A 22,868-nucleotide genomic window follows, 5' to 3' on the forward strand; every position below is an offset into this window, starting at 1 on the left:
CACACAATTTGCTGGAGCAAGACTGATAGCACAACTATAAGGTGGAGGAGAGAAAACTGACTTACCTTAGCAGAGCACTGTTATGAACTTCATACGACTTCTGAAAGCTCCTTTGAATTGAAAATAATTTCATAATTCCATCTTCACCATCAGTTCACTGCTTCTCCCTCTCACAATGGATGAAAATTTGAAATGAAATCCCACAATGCAGCGCGGTTCAAGTTATTTGTTGTGATATCACAATAACATTCTGAACACAATATTTTATTGTGAGATATATTGTAAAGTGTTGTGTAATCCTGATAACAATTTAGAGTACAGTCATTCGTTGTGTTATCACAGAGGATGGTGTGATTACACAGTAATATTCAGAATACAGTATTATATTGTGAAATAATAATGTAAAGTATTGTGAGATCCTGGTAATAATTAACAGTGTACAATTACAGGTAAAAGTGAGGTGAAACACTTATTTATGCAGGCTTATAACACGACTTTGTTAGCAAGGAAGTTTGTTTGTTTTATGCTGCAATGGCAGATTGGAGTCCAAAAGGTCCCAAACCTCTGTCTGGATTAAGTAAATATTAACTCATAAATAACTTTAATAAATATACTGTTAGCCTATTGATAAATACAAATGTACAGAAGAAAACAGAAACAGAACACCATTATTTTGCCAGGGGTCAACAAAACAAATAGAATGTAACTTAGGCCTATTAAACCATTAAATTGGGAGCATCAAGGGAGTGCCAGGGGTCCCCATCAAATGCCAAGCATGTAACCCAGAGTGTATACATGGAACAAATGGAGTGTACAAATGGATTTGGTTCCATTTGTACACTCTCAGAGTTAAATTAACATAGATTTTACCAGAGTGACCGTTCTAGGGCTCTGGATTTTACTATATAAATTGTGTTCCCATCGATAGAAATGCCATTAAATGGGGGTCCGTAGCGTAGCCTAATACATGTCAAACTAGGGGTCCTTGAAATAAATAAATAGTTGAGAATCACTGCTATAGCCATACAAATCTTCTCTTGGGGTCCTTGACTCCTTGGCATATCTTTTCAAATGGGGGCCTGCACGCGGGCTAATAAATAAGTGTCAATTTGGGGGTCCTTGACATGAAAAAGTTTGAGAACCACTGTAAATAGCCTGATTTCAGACTCAAACAGTCCACTCTGAGAGTGGGCGGGTCTATGTGCTGGAACCAGGCTACGTCTGTAGTAACATATTTAAGACCCATAAAAACGGGTCGGCGGCCCCAAAACGGGGCCCGGAGCCAGCGTTTGCCCCATTGCGCTGAAATGCGCATGCCCGCGCACGGCCACACGTGGTTAGCGAGAACCACGCAGACAGACGCATCAGCACAGGCACAGCATACCACGCACGCATACACACATAGCAGTGTAGCAGTTTCAGAAATGGCGGCCGACGGAGGCACTGGCTCTTCTCCGGCGGGGCTACCCTGCGTTTTCTCGCCCAAATCGCGGCAGTACCTGGCGCTGTGTGCCCAGGACGGCAGGCTGCGGGTGTGGAACACGGACAGCAAGACGCTCCACCAGGAATACGTGCCTTCCGCGCATCTGAGCGCCACCTGCACATGCATAGCATGGGCCCCATGCGGGACAGTCAAGGTACGCGAGGCCGAGGGGGACCCCTCCTCTGCAGCCCGGAGCCGAGGCCCCGTGGACACCACAGTCATGTTAACCGTGTAACGACTGCGTTTAGAACGGTGTCAGCGACGCTCGGGTCACGCGAAACGTGTCGGTAATGCGTTTGTTTGGTGTTCGTAACGGTGCGTCCATGTGTAATGATAATAATAATAATGGTAGCTGTTTAGCCTGGTTAGCCACGTTAGCCGCTCGGCTAGCTTGGACACACAGCTGCTGCGCACTATGGCACATGTCTGTCGCACATGGTTTTCTTGGAAATACGGTTTACACTAAAACGTGGCTTGATGTGTGTGAGAGGGCGACACGAAGTAAAAGGAGATATGAAATAAATGCACAAAACAACCACACAAGAGCTGTCGGTTATTTGAGACCAGTAGAATCGTGTTTTTTTCCTTCCTAACTTAAAAATGTACATTATTTTCATTAGCCTTGGCTTAGCTCAGTCTAGTTTGTTGGGCCACCATGACACTTGTTGCTGCAGTCGTTTTTCAGTTTGTGTACCAAAAGTCACTTATAACAATGTTAGTGGACTTTTCAAGGCAGTGAGATTATAACGTATTTGTTATGCGTGTGTGTGTTGAATCATTATTGTGTACATTTATTACATTGGGTGTATTTGAAATTGACACGAACTAAACTAATATAGTAGGTCAAACGCTAGGGCACTGGCACTGCTCATTCTCACCAGTTAACTGTCTCTTTAAACCTTTCAAATCAGCCAATACTTTATTTGGGGATTCATTGAAACTTTAATTGTGAGAAATGTGCTCGCTGATTGTCAGTGTGGATTATGTGATGATTTTCAGGAGGGTCCTCAGAGGAAGAAGCGGAAATCAGAGGCAGGGAATCTGGAAGCCAAGGCAGACCTGCTGGCAATGGGCACTGCAGCTGGCACCGTGCTAATCTACAGCACAGCGAAGGGGGCATTGCACTGCACCTTGGTAAGTTTGGACTGTGTGATCACTTCTGTTATACTTGTTCATAACTCATATGACTTGTTTGTACACACTTTGCTAAAGTGAAATGACGTACCCGACAGTAAAATACACTTGGACTCATAGAATTTTAATTTTTAATATTCTTACCACATAAATGGATGTGCCATTAGTATGTGTAGCATAATTTGAGAATAACTTGTGCTGCATATTCTTTTAAATGTAGACCTATGTATTTCGTTGCTGTTGATCTAGCTAGGTAAAAGAAAATATTACATTTAGATAGTATATTAGTACCCTTAGTCTAAGCCTTAGACTAAAAAAAAAAAGGTTTTTATAACCTTAGACTCTAAGGTTATGAAAACTTTTTTTTTTTTGACAGTCTGGGAGAGTAAGAGCACTTTGACACCAATAGTCTGCTTTCTTGGTTCACTCCAGAAAGTCATTTTGACTATTTGGGCTTGTTTGATTTGCAAAAAATCTGGTTGGAAATGCCTGTTTTGATTATTAGTGGGAAATTAAATGTCTGCTTCATTGGAACCCAGGGTTCCATCTGGTTAAGCTGGTTGTGGCATAGATAATATCTCAAATGTGTTTTATTATAATTTGGATATTTTGAAGGCTTCAGTGTTTTTGTGAACTTCGGATTTACACCTGCAGAAAAGCAGACTGTGTGCATTCTTCTGAGTGGATGTGCAAGAAAAACCTTGTACGGCTGCTTTCTACTTAGGTTTACCAAGATATAAGACACACTTACAATCAATAAATCACATTCAGTGAAGTTACTAGGTTTTCAATGTAATGGGTCCCAGGACCCACAGGTGGTCATTCAAATGGGTCCCAGAAAAGTTTTATGAGTCCTCAATACAATGTTTTCGAGCGCTGTGAGCTTGTAGATCGGCTATTTTCAAAACGTTTGCCTATTTCTTATATTTATTTTGGCTAATGCTTGAACTTAGAACTACTAAAACTACTACAGCATGTGCCCCTAATGAATTCGGGCGCGCAAAATGGTGTCGGACGTCAGTGGAATCAAAACATTGACGTTTCTATCACCTGTTTAAGACTTTCTATGTGGATTTTATTTGTGTTAACGTAGGGTAAAGTAGGATGCTTTCACCCATGAACAATGGTGGTGTCTGTGGAATTTTAAAATGTTTTTCTTTTACCGCGACCCGGTTCATTATTTTAACATGGACTCCAATGGAGGCGCATCCCCGGGACCCCAGGACCATGACATGAATGAGTCCCTGGGCGACTTGAATGAGTTTTTGATGCGGGATGCGCACGTAATGACATCACTGCACATTAATATGTCTATATAACATGTTTGTCTAATAACTGCAGACACTAGAGTAGGGAGGCACAGTGGTGTGTTCTACCGTGTTACGCTATGTATGTATTAAAGCGTCCAAGACATTTTGGGGGAAAAAAGTTTACCGTCCAGTAAGCATATCTGCTACCGTTTTTTCATGTAATGTGGTGTCTGGGTGCCGAGGTGATGTGTGGCTTTTGTCTTGAGGTGATAATGACTGACCACTGGCCAATGGAGTTTCAAAATAATTCACACATTAACTTAACAATAGAGCGGTTATTTCAGTCGGTGACTGGGTGTATATACGTGCGCTTGCCATGCGTGTGGGAGGGAATAATTATGGTACAGTGGGTATACCCTCCGAAAAAACTTAAAACACCACTGGGAGGACTACTTTTTTCATACTCTTTGTGGTCATCCATAGTTGAGTGGGTCGAGAGGCTGTCACCGGTTGGCCTGCTGGCCGGCTCGTGTCAACATGTCCCTCTGAGACACTTAACCCCTTGTAGCTCTCCCCCTGAGAGCTCATCATGACCATCTGAGCAGCCATCAGCTGGGTGAAGCTGAACAGAATTTCTCTCACTGGATTAGCAAAGGTCTATCCTTTTCATATAGCTTAGTATTGCTCCATTAGCTCTGCACTTTCACAGCCCGCATAAATGGGCCTAAATTGTTTAGGGTGCCCGGTCATCTCTTTTGATCAGTGATCACAATGCCAGTTGAAAAGTGTGCACCTGGCAACCTGCAAAAGGCCACTTTATTTGTTAAACTCAAGTTTGTCCCCTGCCAAAGCAATGCAACTCTACCGTATCAACGATGAAAAGGCTACATTAGTATCTCTACTGCAATTGTTTCGAATCAATTAGTGTTCACACTAGAAATTAATTATGGTACGGTTGACACTTTTGACAGACAGAGTGGACTGTCCGAGTTGTTTCAGAAAGAAGCACATATTCTATCAAATAGACGGAAGTTGCCCAGTGGAATTGAATTATCAGTAGTTTGGCAGTAAACAAGGTTGCTAATTTGTGTTTGTGTTACTTAGTTGAGTGATTTTACTGGAGAATTAGAGTTATTACAAACACAGGCTTGTGCTCCTCTTGTTCTCACAGATTGGGGCGCTGACTTAAGATTCATACGCATGCCATGCACAAGGCGAATCAACTTTTAGAGATTATTTGCAAACTGCACATTTATGTCAAATGTAGCAGTGGTACTTAAACCTTTTCATGTCAAGGACCCCAAAATTTGTATTTGGCCACAGACACCCATCTGAACATGTTTTGTGCTAGGTAGATTTGTGTGCCATTGAGGAGTATGTTTGGTTTGTCATTCATTGGCTGTTCTGTGCCATTGAGGAGTATGTTCAGAAATTGGACGTATTCATATTTTATATCATATCGCGGTCTACTGTAACCGTTGATGTGCAGGAACTTCATTTCCCATGATGCTATGCGTGTATCTAAACACTGTTCTGGTCCCAGTTAAGACCCGCCCGTGGAAGCTTGTGATTGGCTGAACCTGAGGTAGGGAGCGCTCCGTTGTGTTCACCTGGACCGTGCAGAGGTGCCGAAGATTTATTATTCTGTCCATAACGGCACATAACTCGGTAACAGTGCTGAGTCTGCTCATGCGACTGTTGGAACGCTAGTCGACACGGCGATTCGCTCGCTACCACTCGCTCGGCGGTGTCTCACGTGGCTCATGGTTGCCTGAGACGGCATAAGTGGTTAAAGTATCCTGTATTAACACATTTTGCTGGGTACCCCCTGGAACCCCCCAATGACCCCTGGGAGTCCCTGACCCCACTTTGAGAACCACTGCTCCAGATTGCAGTATATTGGTCTGTAGTACCAGGTTCATTTGGGGCTTTCACTCCAAATGAACTGGACCCGGACCAGAGGTGGTAAATATTCACATGGACTAAACTTAAAGTTAAACTATGTAACTTTCTTTATAAAACATATCTTAAAATTGTCCTAACTATTAAATCGCTAAAGTTTTAGAACCCCCACTCTGTTAATTTCAGCTCCCAAAGCCTTTTCTTTATATGTGTTCTACTGAGCCCTGGTGGCCGTGACCGGGGCTGTTTTTCCCGGCAAAATTATGTCATATGCATCATTCTGTACACGTGTCTCCCTACCGGCCAATCAAAGCCCAGATCATACACTGCTGAGCTCTTCAGGAAGTACACTGCAGTGTTTACACTGGGCTAGGAGTCTAGCATGTAACTCCCCAACCGAGGCTCGTAGAGGGACACGAAAGACCTCTATGGATAGGTCTCGGCGAGGCGAGACGGCCGAAAAAAGCAGACGCGAAGCGGTTTGCTCTACTGCTACTGACCACTAGTTGAGCAACTTACACAGTATAGCTTTAAAGAGGGGTGAATCTTAAAGGAATTATTGTGGTTTTGTTCCAAAGATTGCTATTGTGTTATTGCACATACTATGGCACTTTCCAGAGCAATTACATTTAACTTGACTACAACATTATCAAATCAGCTGAAATGTCTGGAAATTAGTGTGAAGAAAAAACAAACTCTAGCCCAAATTTGACCATTTTGACTACTGAGAGATTGTTGGGCAAGACTATTTAAGTGTAAGGGCTTCAAAGATCCAATCTTAAGCTTCGCGACTTGCTCTCTAAATGATTACTACTGGCTGAGTGGGACGGCATGACAGAGACTACAAAATTGCAAAAATAAGAAAAATAACAGATCCACAAGCTCGGAGGTTGTGGAACTAGTATACTTGATACTTTTGTATGACGCTTTAGTATGATCAAGTAAAGCATTCATTTCCGAAAGAAACTCAAAAAGTTAAAATATGGAGAATAGAGATTTCTGCCCGACTACTGTACTATATGTATAATAATAATTTTCACTTTCCTTGTGACAGTGCCTGCTTGTGAATATTTGTAACATTGTTTTGTGTCATTTTGTGTTCCTCTGCCAGGAGGGAAGCCACAGTGGAGGGGTGAACTGTGTGGACTGGCATCCAGAGGACAACCTGTTGTACAGCGGCTCAGACGATAACCACATCGTGGAATGGGACCTGCAGACGGGCAAGACGCGCTTGTCAGTTCCTCTTGGTTCTTTCCTCCTAATCCTCTCAGTGTTGGCTTAAGTTTGTTTTGTTACATCATGACATGTCACCAGCTCAGTGGTTCTCAAAACCCTTTCATGTCATGGACCCCCAAATTGATATGTTTTTGGCTGCGGACCCCCCATCTGAAAATGTTTTGTGCCAGGGTCTTAAGAAGATAAACACCTGAACCTAACCCATTTTTGATAATTGTTCAGAAATAGCAGATGTACAAGCTTGCAGTGCTGCACAAAGTTATGCGCTGTGAGTTTGTAGATCTGCTATTTTTGAATAGCCTATGTACAAATGGATAAAGTGGTAAAAATTATCATGATGCTGTATTAACAACTTTTGCTGAGGACTCCCTGCAACCCTCCCCAAGGACCCCTGGGGGTCCCAGGGCCCCAATTTGAGAACCACTGCATCTCGCACTCGACTACAAAAAGAAAACTTGTGATGCTTGTGCAAGCCACTACCACTGAAAATATATGAATTGGGAGTAACATTTATCATTTGAGAATGTATCTTAGCAATCTGGAAAGTTCACCCTGTTGTAGTATATTTTTCTGGCAGCTGATTCATTTACCTTCACGCTATGCGCCATAGTTGTAAATAGCAGATGATAATGTCTTCACAAATTCCTCCTTATCAAGGACAGTTTGTGGTCAAACAACTCATCTTTGTACACCGGAAATGCATGATTTAACGCTCTGCTGAAGCCAATTTACACATTGTAGATAGAGAAGATTTTGTGATGTCATGACTTAAACTACTTGAACTCTATCATCCCTATTCTGGGGGGGACCATTTGTTGAAAATGGAAGATCTAAAAGTGCAGCTGTAAGTTTGTAAATTGGCTATATTTAGTGGAAAGGGAAAATATTGCGGACCAAGTACAGAACCGACCCGTTGAAATTGACCAAGTCTAGAGCATTGGATTCTCAAAGTGGGGTCTGGGAACCCTGCAGGGATTCCAGGGGGTATCCTGCAAAAGTACTTGATGTAGCATCAAAAATAGCAGATATACATAATGTAAATTATATTTTGAGAGCTGATGTAACCAGGTCAACCTGACCCCCTGTGCGTGAATAATATGTTTATATAGCTGTTAAAGGATAAGGCCAGTGTAATTGTTTCTTAAATTAAACCCTTTCTGGGCCCCAGACCTAACATTGAAAAACGGTTGTATTGTAACTCCCAGAGTTTGTCCCAGAGCATTGCTGTGGTCAGCAGCACACAGTGACTGGCATCGTAAGTCTTTCCCGGGATAACTTTCTGAAACACCCCCTCTGCCCCCAAAAAATAATATGCCTTTTCCAGCACTGGATGTTGAACTCGATAGCAGATACATTATCTTTTTTGAATTAACCCATTTAGGTCTAGAATCATTGAATGCTTTAACCAGTGAAAAATAGCAGATCTACAAGCTCACTGCACGGCACTCTGTGCCGCGCTGCGAGCTTGTAGATCTGCTATTTTTTTTAAAGTCGTGAAAATATGTGCAAATCTTTGAATATATGTATTTTTAAAGCGAACGTTTGTAACTCAAATTTTGCTTCTGGGTGGTCCCTGGAACTAAATGTTTTGAGATGGGGGTCCGTGGCCAAATAAATATCATTTTGGGGGTCCTTCACATGAAAAGGTTTGAGAACCACTGACATAGTAATCTCTCAAGAACAGACTAACTGACTAACTCCAGTTGAAGTGAAAAGGACCTTTTCTTTGACGATGGCTGGCCAGATTGCTGACATGGAAAGGTTTTTCAAAAAAAACCTTAGAAGGATTCAAAAGACACTTATAGAATCGGGTCAAAATTCTAATTTTCACGATTAAAAAAGAAATAGCAGATCTACAAGCTCGCGGCACTCGGTGCCACGCTGTGAGCTTGTATATCTGCTATTTTTCAATAGTTAAAGCATAAAATAATAATACACTGTAATGTCTACCCGTTCTGAATGGGATAATATGCCTTTTCCAGCACTGGATGTTAAACTCGATAGCAGATACATTATCTTTTTTGCATTAAACTATGTACTCCTGCAACTAACTAAAGCAATCCACGTCCTGTGCAACAGTTACTCATGGAATGTAGAAGGCAACATTTTTCTCATTCTGAAAATATAAACACAATTGCAATATGCTAATCTCTTAATCTGAATATATTGTCCAGGATTTCCTATTATTTTAAGTATAAAAATAGATGTTTGTCACATGGTTATTTTCTTTTGGGGGGGGGGGGGGGAACTGCACCTTTTTCTTCTTCTACCCTATGTGTTTAGCATACTTTATTTGTGCCCATGTCTGCGTTTGAGTTCTATCCAAATACTATGTGGTCATCCATCTCGGGTTTATTGATTCATATGCGCTTTGTGGCTGTGCGTAGACTTGAGTCCTGAATTGTGACATGGCAAAGTCACTTCCCTGAAACAAAGCAATAGGTGCCCCATATATTGTCAGGCGGGCATATATGTATATGTGCTATTTTACGATTTCAAAATGTTTAAATGGTCGTGATATTGAAGTTGTATGGCCAAGGCCTGGTTGTGACTGAGTTGTATATTGATTGAAGTGGTATGGCCCGGCCTTGGTTGTGACTGTGTTGGTGTGTGTCTTACAGTAAGTGGAAGGCAGACCGTGCGTCCATCACCAGCGTGTGTGTGAGTCCGGACGGCAAGCTGCTGCTCTCGGCAGGACAGATCATCAAGATGTGGGACTTGGAGACCAAGGAGGTGTTTAGGGTGAGTGTTCACGTCTAACTGTTGGCCAATTATCATTATCAGTGGATGGCTATGGCTGTTATTAGACTTTGCAGGCTAAAAGAGCGATATTAATTTAAGTCTATCGGTTTTTATTGTTGCTGTCATTTGGCTCAGTTGGTTAAACAGTCTATAGTGAGGGATATTGAATTGCAGTGCATTTTGCATATGAAGTGAATAAATCACTTGTTGCAGCTCCTACCAATATAAGTGTCCTCACTGTGTAGCATAACAAATCTATCAACTTGATCTATGATCATAATGCAGGGTGGCTGTCGAGTAAAATGCCAGAAATGTAACCCTCTAAAAGTCATATTGGCACATTTATGTACAGGTCAAACACTTAGTCTAAAAGGATAACACAAAAACATCCAGGACTTGTCTCCAAGGATGCCACCGAGCTCATTTCAGAAGATGCCTACAGCAAACTGTTTCTGTCGTTGCAGAAATTCACAGGTCACTCCACAGCCGTCACGACCCTGCGCTTCGCCACCACGCGACCCCCGGACAGCAACGGCCTCTACTTCCTGTCTGGCGCGGCGCACGATCGACTCCTCAGCGTATGGTGAGTGCGCAGACCGCCGGCAGAGGCTCATAAATGCAATAAACCCGCCTGAGATGGGAGTAGTGCGATCGTGTGACGTGCAAAATACACGCCTCCCCATCCTGACCTGCTTGGCTGGCCTTGTGTTCCACATCTCTTTCCCAAAATGACGTCAGCTTCTTTCTTTTTCTTTGACTCCAGGCAAGTGCGGGAGGACGGCAAGGACAAGAACTCGGTGGTGTCCTTCACGCTCACAGACGAGCCCCAACACATCGACCTATCTGCTAGCGACAGCAAGGAAAAGGTAAGGAAGGCTTTGATTCATACTTGGCACCATAACACACACAATGCTAGCTTATTGCGGAGCAATAGACTCCGGCCATAGTCTCGCTGTGAAACGTTGTCATCAATGGCGTCCTTTAACGTCGGGTGCTTTCCTTCCGTCAGGTGGTGAGGCTGGCGGTGGTGTGTAAGGACGGACAGCTGCATCTCTTTGAGCACTTTTTAAACGGGTAAGAATAACCTTTTTGTATGGCCAGGTTGAACGGTTTTTGTTGGATTTCCGTGGCTCACACTTAGACACACAAGATTAGATTTCTGAATCACTCGTGGATCTCTCTTCCGTCCCCCAGGCCCTGTAAGAAGCCATTGTCACCCTCCTGTACGGTGCAGATGTCTGGTGTGGAGGACACCCCACTTCCCATCCCCTTGCTAGCGGCAGGCCTCTGCGCCGACACGCGGACAGTGATGCTGGCCTATGGCAACCACCTACAGCCAGTCATGGAGAGAGTGGTGAGTGCTCTTCTGCAGCCACTGGGCACAGTTGAAATAGTGTCTGTCTACAGCACTGTTGAACTTGTAGATCTGCTATTTTATATTATTTTATATAAATATTGGTCCATATTTAATACGGTTTTATACAAGTCTTAGCCTAAACAACCACTCGGATATTGAAATTTAATGTTCTGTCTGTCTCTAATTCCAAGCCATTTCAGATGTAATACCAAAATGCCCTTTGTTGGCAACGGGGCGCTCGCAATCTTTGGGCTAAAATTGGAACGATGCAGAGAAGATTAGCATGGTACCATGGCACCATGCTAAGCTTCTCTGTATCGTTCCAATTGTAGCATGGCACCATGCTAATCTTTCCTATATTGTTCCAATTTTAGCACCACTTTACCCTGCCCACCCCATAGTCTCAATAGAATATAGCCTCCCAAAAAGTACCGCCCCCTTCTCGAGGGGGCCCAATGGGAAATGAGCCCAATGTGACCTAGACTTAAGGGAGATTTCAAAAAAGTACCGTTCAGACACGCCCATTTCAAAAATCACTGCAATGAAAGGCAAGGCTTAGAGTTAATGAATTGGGTTTTTTTGGGCTGGAAGAGACCAAAAAACAAGAAAAAAATGTAAAATTTGAAATTCATGGTGTATTCCCTTTAACTAGTTTGGGCCCTGGGGAGACATCAATCAAATTTCTCTTCGGGTCTCGAGCTAAAACGTTTGGGATACATTTGACTTTGAAACTGTGTTTGAACTCATTGTCTACCTCCTTTCTCCCTGTTTGTAGGAGATCAACACAGCCGAGAGACACGTCTGCTTTACGCGAGATATCAAAACCACCCTTTCCCTCTCCATGGAAAGCACGGTCTCTAAGGTATCACCCCCAGCCCTTTTCATGGAAAGCACAGATCTTTGCATTCTTTGCTTTTCAGTCTGACCTTTTATCCACTCAATCTGCACTAGACGTGCCACATCAGTCATGTATGTGAACCAGGCAATTGTCACTTCCTTTCAGGTTAAAACACCAATAGTCAATGCCAAGAGCAAAATATTGATCCCAGGGCTTCCTGGTCACCAAGCGCCCCTGAAGGCAGCCCCAAAGGGATCCGAGAAGAGGAAAAAAGGAGCAGACACAACAGAGGTATGCCGTGCTATTTGTTCTGGCAAGTCAGTGTTTTCTGCTGACTATGCTACTGAAATGCTTATGTTGTCTTTTGTAGGTAATGGTGTTGGATTCTTCCACCACCAGCTAAGTTAATAAAGAAGTATAGATCCGTACAACCACAATATCGTCCCCCAGCAATACCTCTGTTCACTTGTTGTGCTGCAACATTGAGCCGATATAACGGCAAGTTGTTGCCTTCTTTCTCCTGACGGTTCTTTTCTCGCTGTGCTCCCACCCCCTCTCCCTGTAGATGTCAATAGAGGAGCGATTGGGTGAAATTGATCTGTCTAAAGTCTCCAGTGAAAAGGCAGGTGGACCCAAGGGGCAGCCCTCTTTACAGACGGACAACTTTGCAGTGCTGCTTGTGCAGGGCTTGGAAAGCGACGACGCCAACATCCTAAATGTAAGTACACTTGTCAGAAAAGCCCCAAACTCTGAAACGGTGTTATTAATTCATGAATCTGACAATTACTGTTATGCAAACACACAATCTTCCGTCTCTTGGTAAGTAGAACGTTGGGCTTTTGCTTATGGATTCTGACCACTCTCCGACCAGAAGCTGAAGGACTAATGCTAATTTTAGCTAATGTCTTTGGGGTTTGACCCCAACCCTGCAAAGTTAGTGTCCAAGCCAAAACCCAGCCAGAGTGATGAGGCTTTTTATGGGCCCAGTTCCATCTATGGCGCCACACACACTCCCGGCCGTTTCTGATGATGAATATCTAAGAACAGTAATTTCAAACACCACCCTCGGCCACATTACCCGAGCTATTAAAGGAACATTTCCCGACCTGATCTGTCGCGGCTTGAGCCATTTGGGGGCTGACCTCAATGCCAACCTTGAACCTGTCCACCTTACATGTGACATTCTCCCACAACATACTGAATCATATTCCTCTTTTGTCTTTTTCCCTTGCAGAAAGTTTTCCAGACCCGAAAGGAAATGGTAATAAAGAAGACGGTAGCCCGGTTACCTCTCCCCGCTGTCTTGCCATTAGTGGAAGCGGTGAGTGCAGGGCAGTGCTGATGAAACACTGTTGTACTTGTCATTCTTACACCTAAAAAGAAAGGGCCCCCGGGGTGGCGTTGAGGTAAAGTTTCCTTCCCAACGTCTCATAGACGAGGGGATTTAATGCTCCTGTGCATCCGGCTTGGCTGGTCGCTCCAACAAACACAGCTGGCCGTGTTCCAGGGTGAAGAGGTTGGTCTTTGTCGCTGTACTAACGACTCATACATCTTTATCAGACAATAAAATAAAACAATGCGGTTTAAAGAGATGTAGCAAAATTAATTTAGGAAGATGGCCCAACTGTCACTTAACCACGACAGGTGAAATTGTACAATGTGCACAAATGGTCACCTAAATGGGTTCGCTGACGTCTGATTGCAGATCTTTTTGTCTTGGGTTGAAGTCCTCCTGATGAAGCTCATTCATTTGTCACTTGTCAAAACTCAAAAAAAATGTCCAGGTGAAAAGAAGCGGAATAGCAGTGGCATGTGTATCAGAGGCACCTCCCTAACAAATCAACCTGTAGAAGTCGGCAGCGACGAGGGACTACCGTACAAGGGGAATTGGCAAAACAACTAAATTGGGAGAAAAGGGGTAATGGAAAAGAAAGGAAGGCTGATGCTTTCTTCCAAAGTGTATATCAGACTGTCGTGTGTAATGCTCTCTGTTCTAGCTCTTTGGAAATATGACCTAAGCTTGGAAGAGAACTTTTGTTTAGTTTAGTTCTTTTGCAGGATGAGGCAGCATTAAGTTTAATCTTATATTCTTCTTTCCAGATCACCAAGAGACTGCAGGGGCATCCATTTCAGTAAGTGACATTTACAACACTTAAGCTGCCCACAAAAATCGTACGTTCCCCTGTCGTCCGTGTCAAATATCAGACCTCAATGATGAAGCCGCTTTTCCTGCACTACTTTTTCTTTAATTAGAAATCTGCAAAATGAGAGATTATAAGGCCTCTCAAACTGTCTAGGTTCTATAAAGTCATTTGCACGACACGCTAAAGGCACTGCATTTTATGAAGACCACTGGTGCATGACCATGCAAATAGCAGCTGTGCTCTCTCACCTCCTCAGGGCGATACTGATGGTCCGATGGCTCAAGGCGGTGCTCACGCACCACACCTCCTACCTGTCCTCGGTGAGTCCAGCATTCATTCCACTAGAATATTGTCTCTTGTCGTGCAGAAACCTATCTCCATATTCTAACTCTTTGTGTTCAAGAGCAGAGCAGATGTTCATGTTTTTGGCCATGCCATAGTCATAACGTTGGTCTGTCCAAATGGCCGTTCAGCCTGGTTGGAAGCAGCTTTTTGTATTTTATCCATTTCTCAATTTAGAAATGAACCTGCAGAATTGCTCCCACCTGTACATGTTGTCATCCTTGGAATCGCTGTAAAGAAATCGGGAGATTGACTCTGAAATGTTGATGTCCTCACTAGAAGAGTAATTACAAACTTGTGTGACTGTGTGTGTCTCCAACAGCTTCCTGACCTGGTCACCCAGCTGGGAGTGTTGTATCACATGATAGAGACCAGAGTGAGGTTAGCCCACAAGCTAACGAAGCTGCACGGGAAACTCTTTCTGCTAATATCACAGGTACGTCTCAACAATGCACGCACACCACCAAAGGCATCCCATTGTCGCCCCTTTGAGCACGAAGAAGTTAATATCCCAGTCAATTTGGTTGTTATACAAACACCAATGGACTAAATGCTGAAATATGACTTTACTGCTCTTTGATGCATTGTTCCCCCTGTCCGCCACCAGGTGGCGACAAATGACAGCAGCAACACAGCCACAGGCGTGGACCACACGGCTAGGCTGGTTTATGAGGAAGGTAAGAGCCTGCATACTGCTCCTCTCTGTCTCAACTCTTTTCTGCCTCGCTCTAGCCCACGTTGTGCTTGGCTCCTTTCCCCATGTGTGTTTGCATCCTATAGACTCACATTGGATGAGAGTAGAATATTTATTGTCGTGTGAGATTCTGTCGACTAGTTTAAAGATGCCATTTTACCCGTGGGCTTAAGTAATGCACTCGGACTTTCTGAAGCCCGATTTATGCTTGGGCGCACGCAAAGAACATCAGATCTACTGTACATAAGCTCACAATGTGTCGTGCCCCGCGCTGAGCTTGTAGATCTGCTGCTTCGGCGCACAAACCAAGTATAAACGTTCGGCTTCTTCAAAATGGCTTCTTGGCTGAAGCAAGTGAGCCGTCATTGACAGTGTTGGTGAAAAGCCATGCGCTGCTGCCAGTTGAATTAACTACAATCAATAATTGCCTAATTGGGCCCATAAAGGGATGATTTGCCTTGGATGCAGAGATCAGTGCATTTCAGATGATTGGTCACCAACAGTGGAGCCAGTGGGGCCTCAGTCCCACTGGCACGCACCAGCTTAGTTTTGATGTCATCATGACATCACTACCCCAGTAGCCTACTCTTGTGGCGGTTTAATTTTTTGCAATTACGTTGAACAACTGGTTCCCAACGTTGTGTCCGGGGTCCAAATGGACCTGTTGTGGGTCTAACTTTTGAGAAGGTACAACAGGAACCACACTGCTACCAAAAGACAGAATTAATATCAAAATATGTGTGTTTGTGATGGGGGGGGGGGGGGGTTTGTGGGTTGAGGAACCACTGCCTTAATTGACTTGTCATTCATTACCTTCGTTCCAATGAGCTGTTAACACTTTGGAGTGAGTTTTCTATAAAAGAAAAAACTTCAAAGAACGAATCCGGTAACTATTTATGTTGCCAATTTTTCTTTGATTTTTTGGCATTCCACGCAGTCTCTCTCGACCGATGCACTTGCATGCAAACAAGATTCCTGTTGCCTGGCAACTGGACAGACAGACAGGCAGCGTTCAGGATCCCCCCCCCCCCCCCCCCCCCCCCCCCATAAGAGCAGAAACAACAAGGCCCCGCTCTGTTCTCATTACCGTATAACTGTATAAGGACGCTTTATTGAACCACCTAGAAAATTGGCTTCCATGATCTAATTAAGGTGAGCCGCGTGCGTTTCAATGCCCCTGCTAACGGTCCGGGGGCACAGGGGTTCATGAAAAGAAGTTCCTAAGGTTTAGGTTGAGCTTTAGGAGCCGTTTGTTTTCTGTCTGCTCGCATGCAGAGGCAGCCGTAAGTTTAAACGTATACTTTTATTGATGCCTGTGGGGGAAGTTGGTTTACCTAGTCCTACTCTTAACTAGACTAACGATCGATCTCTATTTTTGTCCAGTCACTATGTTCTAAATGTTTCTTAAACATTTCAAAATCTTCTAAAAAGTTGTTGGATTGCATATAAAATAATGCTTAAAGCTATACGGTGTAAGTTGCTCAACTAGTGGTCAGTAGCGCTATAGCAAACCGCAGTCACGTCTGCTTTTTTCGGCCGTTTTTTGCCACGGACCAGGCCTTCAGACCCCCGCGTCCGCCTCGCCTCGCCCGCCTCGCATCTCGTGTCCCTCTGCGGACCGGCGTTGGGGAGTTACAGGCTAGACTTCTAGACCAGCGTAAACAAAGCTGTTGAAGCAAGCTATTTCCTGAAGAGACGCAAGATGCACTGTGATTGGCCGGTAGTGTATCACGTCTGTATGATCCGCAATGTGATTGGCCAACGTATACGGATGATGCAGATGACGTCATTTTGCTGCGAAATCCCGCCCCTGTCACTGCTAAGTAGAAAACATATAAAGTAAAGGCTTTTGGGGCTGAAATTAATGGAGTGGGGGTTCTAAAACTTTAGCAATTTAATAGTTAGGACAATTTTAAGATATGTTTTATAAAAAAAGTTACAGTATAACTTTAAGACTTTAATTTGTGTCGTTGATATAGACATTTATTCTTATAAAAACACACTTCACGATTATGTGATTAATCAGAAAAGTTATCAATCGAATAATCTGAGGAAATAATGCAACCTAATCCTAACTGTTGTGAGCAGTGCTAATATTGATGGGCTGTTTTTGCTGTTTGTTGTATGATGAAGTATAAAGGGCTTAACACACTTGGTAACAAACACAAGTTTCCTGAGTTTTGGCCGTTTTGTGCACTCCCTACTTCCTACTTCCGGTTTCTGCATGATCGCGTTCGCGAAATGCATGTTTGAGAACAACTCTATCTTTCAAACATGGCAGCCATGTTTGTTTACATTTGAAGAAAACACTATAGCCTCTTATCTTTTGAATGCCTGAACGGATTTCCAAGCGGATTTTTTTGTTTGAAAGCTGTGAATGGCATGCACACGTGTGGTGCATGATCCATGCATGAGCCTGCACATCGTGCACATTAAAAGGTAAAATGGTGGTAATTGAAGACATTAGTTGATTTTTTAGTTCCGGGGACCCCCCAGAAGCAACATTTGAGTTACAAATGTTCGCTTAAAAAATACATATATACTATTCAAAGATGTGCACACATTTTCACGACTTTTCAAAAATAGCAGATCTACAAGCTCGCAGCACGGCACTCGGTGCCGCGCTGTGAGCTTGTATATCTGCTATTTTTCAATAGTTGAAGCATAAAATAATTAAGGCCCCTCCACCTTGGGCCATAGTCCAACTTTCCCCCCCTTGTGACACCCCTGGCTGAACGTGGCTGTGAAAGGAGCTCATTCTCCTGAACGTTAACCTGCTCACAGATATTTGTTGGTTTGGTCACGCGTTCATCCTGGTAGGCGTTGAGCCCTGCATGAGGAGACTGTCATTTTTCAATTATATATTTCATGCATGAATTTCATGGATTTCAAGCATGGACTTGATAAAACGCCACATTACAGAAAGTATTAACATAATGAAATGACTAATTGAAAAATGACGTTCTCCTCATGCATTAGAAGGACTATATCAGTTTGCTTTAAAAGGACTAGTATCAGTTTTCCATGAGTCTAATGTGGTTAACATGGAGTTTGAAGTTGAATGGGCTTATGAAAGACGGAGGGCAAATTAATATGAACTACCTAAATATTGAATCAAGCAACTTAAAAACTGTCTGGGGTGCCTACAAAATGACCCCCAGAGGTGTTTCTTATGGAGATCCCACTTAAATGGTGAAGTAAACTACTATATGCCTCTTCAATTCCTTGCATTACAAATGGCTTTCATTTTACACAGGCATTTCCGTCCATAGTCTTAGTTGCATTTTGCAACCAACCAGAAACAAATTAAATGCTTCATGTCAGATTTGCCGACTCTGATATAGTTCTCTCTGATTAGGACATACCAGTATCTAAATTGCAAGAATTCTATTTGGTTTGCTCTTTAGTGTCACTGTGAAAGGTCCATCAACATGTAACAACAAAATGTTGGCGATTTGCCTGCATTTTGCATGTCAATTATTTAGAAGATGCAACATAATTCTACCCTTCTCCCTTGTTCTTAGTGTACTTACACTTAAATGAATTCAACCTAATTTTCAGCCAACACACATTTATGGTTCCGCAAAGACTGCTAACACAACAACAAAATGTAGCGAGATTATAATAATACTAAATGTAATGACGTAAAAATGAAGCATAAGTGATGTCAAAATTATTCATTTTATGTTAATAATCAATTCTTGTCAACTCTTGTAAAACAAGCAGATGAATGCATGAGTTTCAAACGTTTTTGACTGTCCAATTTTGGTATGTGTGTGTTTTTAGAAAGGGAGAAATTTGATGAGTAATACATCTTCCATAGCAGAAGGTGCTGGTTCTCAGTTCTGGTCTGATGATATCTGAAGGAGACGGGTGTGTCCTGGCGGGGTTCACATTCCCCTCGACAGATCATATTGACATTATTCTCTGTCCGGACACGGGAGTCTGTATTGTGTTGTCATAACCAAATGGCACCGCCGTCGCACTGAAATGCAAATCCACCCACTCTCGCTCCCCATGGGGAATTCAAAGACAAATGAGCCCTACTGCACACAAGGAGCTTCTTTCCTTTTTGTATGCTTTAGAACCCATTTAGGCCTAGAATTATTGAATGCTTTAACCAGTGAAAAATAGCAGATATACAAGCTCACAGCGCGGCACCGAGTGCCGCGCTGTGAGCTTGTATATCTGCTATTTTTGAAAAAGTTGTGAAAATGTGTGCAAATTTTGCTTCTGGGTTGTCCCTTGAACAAAATATTTTGAGTTGGGGGGTCCGTGACCAAGTGGCCAAATAAATATCATTTTGGGGGTCCTTCACATGAAAAGGTTTGAGAACCACTGACATAGTAGTCTCTCAAGAACAGACTAACTGAGCTCCAGTTAAGTGAAAAAGGACCTTTTCTTTGATGATGGCTGGCCAGATTGCTGACATAGAAACTTAGAAGGATTCAAAAGACACTTATAGAATCAGGTCAAAATTCTAATTTTCACGATTTTTCAAAAATAGCAGATCTACAAGCTCGCAGCGCGGCACTCGGTGCCGCGCTGTGAGCTTGTATATCTGCTATTTTTCAATAGTTAAAGCATAAAATAATGATACACGATATGTGTACCCGTTCTAAATGGGTTAGTCCTCCTGTGCATGCATGAGACGTTGATATTGAGAACATGGCCTCAGTTTTCTGACCTCTTGATGGATTCGTTTCCTCTTCGCCCCCTCTTAACAGAGTCATCTGACGAAGATGAGGCCTCCGGCGATGAAGGTCTCCGGGATGAAGACTCTGACGTAAGTCACAGATGGGCCTGTTACAATTGTTACGTGATCGTCTAATCGCAATTATTTGAGATAATTGCAATTATTTTCAATAATGTTGGAATTTCTTTTTCACTTCCAAATAAAAAAGCAGAAATTACAGATCTACAAGCTTACGTTTCATGTAAGCTTTGTAGATCTTTTTTACATTTATTTTAAGTAATTTTATTAAATGTCAGTAATATCTTTGTAGATTTACATTATTTGTCACCTATGCAATGAAGTCTTAAAATGTATTCCAATGTTCAATGCCAAAAACCCAATTAATCGCCAACTTAAATTTGTAACCGTGACAGCCCTAGACGCAGATGGACAGTCTTTTCATCAGTCATTGGACCACCACTGCAAGGCCATATTTGAAGGACAGTGCTGGGCCTGACTGATGTGCTTTTATTTATTAATTTATTCTTTTTTTTCGTCCATAGAACTGGGAGGAGGATGAGGTAACGGAGGAGACGATGGAAGAAGACAAGGACGGGCAAGCAGGCGAGGAGGACGAGGATCAGGATGAAGCAGAATCCAAAGCCAACGGGGAAGAAGAGGACATGGAACACAAGGACGAGAGCGAAGAGGAATGAGCGAGAAATCACCAATCACACAAATCGGTTGAAAGGAGGAAAAGAAATAACTAAAAAAACAAAGTTATATATGGTTCATTTTATTTTTTTGAGTTTTTGATTTTATTATCGGAACTAAATGCGGGAAGGGGCGGTGGGCGGGTCAGGGGTAGGGAACCAAAACAGATGGTTTTACGAAATCAAAAAGCAAGGGACGGATGACGTTGGGCAGTGTGGCCCCCATGCCCCTATGCCACCACAGCACGGTTAAACCACTTGGACACAGAGACTTCTTTAACCAAACAAGTGGTGATCACTGCGTACGTTCAGAGAGACGGGACAAAAAAAAAAAAACTGATCTTTTCACCCAATTCCACATACGTTCTCATCCCTGCGTTCTGCTTAGTTTGCCTTCCATTTCTAAATCTTCCGGCCTTCCAAACGGGAACTCCCCACACACCCACCCCCACCGAATTTGAATTACAAAAAATGACTGAAGAAATTAAAACGCTGCCTCGAACGTGGTCACATTCCCAGCTTGCAAACATTGCAGTTGTGTCCGGAATTCACAAAAGCCGAGACTATGAACAATCTTTTATGAAAGTCCACTGTATATTACAGTGTAGTATATTTTCTGTTAATCAGTACATTACACAGCACTCGGACAGTGTTTCATGACCCAGATTGACCTTTATGTAAACGGCGGGGAGTTGTGCCGAGAGAGTTTTGGGGGAGTTAAAACATTCCGGAAGGTCTAGAATTAGAATGCTAAACCTTAGCTTGTTGCTTTTTTCTTTTCTTTTTTTTTATTGTACAGAGAACTGCTTGTCCCGGAGGCCAGACATGGCCATACATCATGCCCTCATACACAACAATGTAAATCTGTATGTATAGTGCAGTGTTTGTATCTCTTCCCCTTCCCTGAAATCCTTGGGATTAAATGAAAGCCTGTAAAGTCTACTCGTGAGAGCACTTCTTATTTACTCATTTTTGGTTCGAATACAGATTGAGTGGGCACCTAAAGTCTATGGGCACTTCAATTTGAAATGGGCGATTTCTTTTTCCAAATTGTACGAAAAATAGAGTTAAAGGACAACTTAAGGTTTTTACAACAAGGGTTCATATTTTAGATTGTAATTAAAGAATATAAAAGATGAGTGTTAAAATTATTTCATTTACTTTCTATTGTTTTAGATATTCTTATTTCAGTGGTTGGGGGCATGCGTACACATGGCTAAATATGTCATTTTACACAAAATAAGCCCATTCCCAAGATACAACGCGACCTTTCATGGTTGGATGTGACTTATGGGGGCTAGAAGTGTTACTGTAAATAGCAATAAAGAAACTGCTGGCTGCTTGTGTCTAAAAAGACATATTTAGCCACTTGTACGCATGCCCCCATGCGTATGCATGCCCCACATTTTAGCATGGTAAATGCAATAAAACAATAGAACAAAGCAAATGAAAACATTTTAACACTCACTTTTTCTTTTCTCTAATTACAATCTAAAATATGAACCCTTGTTGTAAAAAAACAAAGTTGTCCTTTAATGTATGCTTTGGAAAATAATGGAAATAATGTATACATGATTTGAACATGCACGGTACATGTAAATCAAAACTAAATGTACCCCTCAACTTCTTGTTTATGCCCAAAAATTACTGGCTATGGTTGTTAAATGTCTTTAAGAATGATTATAAGTATTTGGCCCCCATTTATAATTTTTTTGGAAATATAATGAAATTAAAATGCACATAAATAAATACAATACATATCAAAGAAGTGCCCAGAGGTCTCAGGGGCCCACTGTACAGTTAACATATGGTTCCACCCCTTATGTTTTACATGTGTCCCTTCTTTCGTGCCTTTGGTTTTTGGACATGCCACCATGTCCATTAATGCAGAATCCATGCCCACGGAGGGAAATTGAGAAAATGTAAACTTCATGCTCAATTGGGTAAATAAATGCGTTTTCAAAATGGTTTACTGTGTCTGATGGAGGGGATAAGGTTTAAAAGAGCTAAATGATGACACGATGAAGCAGCTTCAGTAATAGTCTGGATGCAGGATACAACTTTTATTTTTATTTGCGGTCACCTTAACCAGTAAATTGGGCCGGGTTCCCCCTAGGCTCTGTCCACTTTTTATTTACCCTCTGCACCAAATCTCTTGGCTAATAATAGCAGATTTACAAGCTCAATAATGGCAAGAAAGATATGAGGGTTCATATGGTTAAGCATTGTTGGAAGTCGATAAATAGAACAGAAGTTCAAGACTGATCTTTTTTTTCATCGTCTGTTCACTTGGCCAACTTGTACACAGCCGAACTTGCTAGGAAAGTGAAGGTAAACTTAAATTAGTTTCCTTTTGCC

At 42.5% G+C, this 22,868-nt stretch overlaps 1 protein-coding gene across 1 annotated transcript; it reads left to right on the top strand.

Annotated features, from left to right (window-relative positions):
* Nucleotides 1-1,400: 1,400 nt before the first annotated feature.
* Nucleotides 1,401-21,450, top strand: wdr43 (WD repeat domain 43). Its single transcript, XM_080750552.1, has 18 exons — nucleotides 1,401-1,637; nucleotides 2,483-2,617; nucleotides 6,881-7,002; nucleotides 9,627-9,747; nucleotides 10,212-10,330; nucleotides 10,511-10,613; nucleotides 10,757-10,821; nucleotides 10,942-11,101; nucleotides 11,880-11,966; nucleotides 12,108-12,233; nucleotides 12,508-12,660; nucleotides 13,177-13,263; nucleotides 14,043-14,074; nucleotides 14,343-14,406; nucleotides 14,751-14,864; nucleotides 15,036-15,105; nucleotides 19,850-19,908; nucleotides 20,361-21,450. Exons 1-18 carry the CDS (start codon nucleotides 1,425-1,427, stop codon nucleotides 20,511-20,513), a joined length of 1,983 nt encoding a protein of 660 aa, XP_080606678.1. The 5' UTR covers nucleotides 1,401-1,424; the 3' UTR covers nucleotides 20,514-21,450.
* The last annotated feature ends 1,418 nt before the right edge of the window (nucleotides 21,451-22,868 follow it).

The sequence above is a fragment of the Nannobrachium achirus genome (genome assembly GCF_963921795.1).
Source record: "Nannobrachium achirus genome assembly, chromosome: 20".
Lineage (NCBI taxonomy): Eukaryota > Metazoa > Chordata > Actinopteri > Myctophiformes > Myctophidae > Nannobrachium > Nannobrachium achirus.